Source organism: Triticum aestivum, unplaced genomic scaffold (assembly GCF_018294505.1).
Source record: "Triticum aestivum cultivar Chinese Spring unplaced genomic scaffold, IWGSC CS RefSeq v2.1 scaffold9671, whole genome shotgun sequence".
Classification (NCBI taxonomy): domain Eukaryota; kingdom Viridiplantae; phylum Streptophyta; class Magnoliopsida; order Poales; family Poaceae; genus Triticum; species Triticum aestivum.
The window spans coordinates 2,033-4,812 of NW_025227747.1; the positions used below are offsets into that span (position 1 = coordinate 2,033).

General features: G+C 44.3%; 1 protein-coding gene across 2 annotated transcripts; it reads left to right on the forward strand.

Moving 5' to 3' along the window:
* The first annotated feature begins 1,144 nt into the window (after positions 1-1,144).
* On the forward strand, positions 1,145-2,735 carry LOC123172822 (uncharacterized). Of its 2 annotated transcripts, none has more exons than XM_044589727.1 (4): positions 1,145-1,399; positions 1,625-1,677; positions 2,010-2,157; positions 2,551-2,735. In XM_044589727.1, exons 1-3 carry the CDS (start codon positions 1,154-1,156, stop codon positions 2,017-2,019), a joined length of 309 nt encoding a protein of 102 aa, XP_044445662.1. In that variant the 5' UTR covers positions 1,145-1,153; the 3' UTR covers positions 2,020-2,157; positions 2,551-2,735. The 2 variants fall into 2 exon arrangements, with proteins under 2 accessions (XP_044445662.1, XP_044445661.1); XM_044589726.1 differs by having other exon boundaries at positions 2,010-2,166; positions 2,551-2,682.
* Positions 2,736-2,780: the final 45 nt, after the last annotated feature.

The following is a 2,780-nucleotide window of genomic DNA, read 5'->3' on the forward strand; positions in this document are numbered from 1 at the left end:
AAGCTAGATAATTTTGCTTCGATCTACGCGGAGCATCTATTCAATTGATGCAAGGTATCTTTACAAGATCGGGATTTCTATCAGATAGTTTTGCCTAACTAACCCAGTGCTGTATCAAGCATATACTTCATTTGCTTTGCTTCCTCACGTGCCTACTTGGGAGATCGCTCTTGCTAAATTACCCTACCTGTAATGTAACAAAAAAGCATGTAACCACTCGCCGACAAATACTACAAACCATGTATCACTCCAACGGTAATTAAAGGTGCAAGGGGTGCTAGTCCAAGATGGCCTGGTAAATGGAGAAGTAGATGAACAAATTTTACAGAAACATATATAAGACATCAAAATCATAAGTAACTCGTCCCTCAGACACCTTTAAAATTGTAATTCTGGTATTACACTGATCTGGGCATGGGTGAGTACGTACGTCGCTAGGAAAGTGATTAAGGAGGCTGCACAGTATAACATTGCTGCGGCATGACACATGTTTTTTTAGGCAATGCGGCATGATACAGGTGTTGTGGAGCTAATCGACTCAGAAATTAAGCTCATGTGATGGACGGTGGGGGTGGTGAGCTTCGTAATAAGACAAGATGGCGAGTTTGATCCTCCACCAGGCATAATTTAATTTAACTTGCAGGTGAAGCCTAATTAAAACGGTTGCTCAATTTTATCGAGGATGAGAGGTAGCTGCATTGCCGGCCATGTCGGCTCGATCTGACCTCGATGGACGCGGGTGACAGCTGCAACAGTAACAAAGCAATGTACTAACCATAAGTACCACAAAAGATTCTTGTTCAGCTGTGCCTGGAGTGTTGAGCCATTATTTTTTCTTTGTATGCTTAGATCTGAAACTGGAATACGAGCCAGCTGCGCAGGCATCACGAGGAGGGCGGCGGGCAGTGTGCCATAGGAATGGCAGTGAGTGAAGCTCGCTTGCAACAATTATTACACTCTCCATTTGCGAACCGCATTGGGCTATGCCTCGTAGGCTTTTACTGTGCCGATTTTACTGTATAGAAGGAAACAAACACGAGTAGCAGCGATTGGATTGTTTTCTTCCCAGCAAAGGCAGCTCCGCATTGGGTCGCACGCACAAGTCTTCCTCTCCACCTCTCTCCCCCACACGCCACCAGCCACAGCCTCGGCGATGTGGGCCAAGCTAGCGCGCACACGGCAAAGAGCGGCTGCGGCACCAGTGGAGCTGTGGCGGCTGGTGCTGGATGGCCGCGAAATCGACTGGTGGCGCCGCCGTAGAAAGCGTCCATGCTCTTCAGCCCTCGCCCGGCAAGTCTTCATCCCCTATTCTTCCACTACCACGGGCACAACCTGGGTGCTGGCTGAGATCGTCCAGGACGACGACAAGGGGTTTGATTCCTACACCAATCTCATCAAGGTAAGGTGGCCTGATACACGAATTACACTCACAGATTAGTTCACCATACTGTGAGTCGGCGAGCAAAGGACTAGTACTTATTAGAAGGTTCCTGTTCTTGACACTCCTGATGTTGTTTTTTAGAGCAATCATTTTACACGCTATGCTATATATTGTTACATCTTTTGAATCCAAGTCTTACTGATTCCACACTGCCTAAACTGACCACTGTTTTTTTTCCTTCAGTTGCTCGCTCAATGGGTGACAACCTGCTATTTGGTGGTTCTCTTATTGAATATGTGAGTAATATAACCCATCGCCATAGCTCTGCAAGCTGTAGTGCTTACTTGTTAATAATCATGGGGTTCTGACTACATCACTAGCGTCCCCTCGTCCTCGACGCCGGCTTAGGTCATTGATCTATATATATCACAAGTGATTAAACTGGTTTTAGCATGAGTTTGTAGTATACGAAATCTGAATTTTTCATCACGTTCTGTACTAATTAAATAGGAAGAACTAAGATGAGCCATGTATTTTTAGTTCTAAGGGGGTAGATAATAATTGTTGTGTGCCAATTCTTTGAACAAACTCTTTTTTTACTCCTTACGTTGGTTTTGTATTTCTGCAGATTTATGTGATGGAGTCTTGATATGTACCATGACATATGTCCTGTACGGTTGTGGGGAATGCACCGAGTAGATGCAGCAGCCTTGATGTTTGAAGTTACAGGGGCATGGACTCTAATTTGCAACCACAAAGTTTATACTGTTGTCTGGGTAAGTCTGGTATGTTCCTTTCATCAACACATGGAATGCTTTATTCCTCTGTCTACCTTGCCATATCTTCAATTTGTTGACAAAAGGATTATACCAGACTTACCCAGACAACATATCGTCAACACAAAGTTTATAGCGTTGTTGTCTGGGTAAGTCTGGTATGTTCCTTGCGGGTGAGGAACACTGTTGGTTGGACCTTTCCTTAAAAAACTGAGCATTATCTTCAATTTGTTGACAAAGTTATAGATACATTCTCCTATCCATAGTGGTCCAATATTGTATAAATGTTTAGGCTTTAGATTTTGTGTCCTTGCCATCTGGTCCATAGCTAACTTGATTTTCTGCCACTGTCACTGTCGATGGATGACCGGCGGCTAATTCTACGGCGCGAAGGCGGGCCTAAATATGTGGCCGGTGCAATTTTCTTCAACGAGTTCAATCTGTCCCAGATTCGGGTCCTCACCGGCTCATTCGAAAACAACCTCAACACTATGGAAGCCAGGTGGCAGGTACTACACAACTGGCATAAGTATGTTCTGAGAATTGTTTTCTATCCATCTTATAGTACAGTTTGTTATCATGTGACACATGCAAGTCTAGCAGTATAGTTGATTAGTGTTGTG

Coding starts and splice junctions, on each gene's coding strand:
- LOC123172822 (XM_044589727.1), top strand. CDS start 1,154: ATGTGGGCCAAGCTAGCGCGCACACGGCAAAGAGCGGCTGCGGCACCA. Junction 1,400..1,624: donor CCTACACCAATCTCATCAAG/GTAAGGTGGCCT, acceptor TTTTTCCTTCAG/TTGCTCGCTCAATGGGTGAC.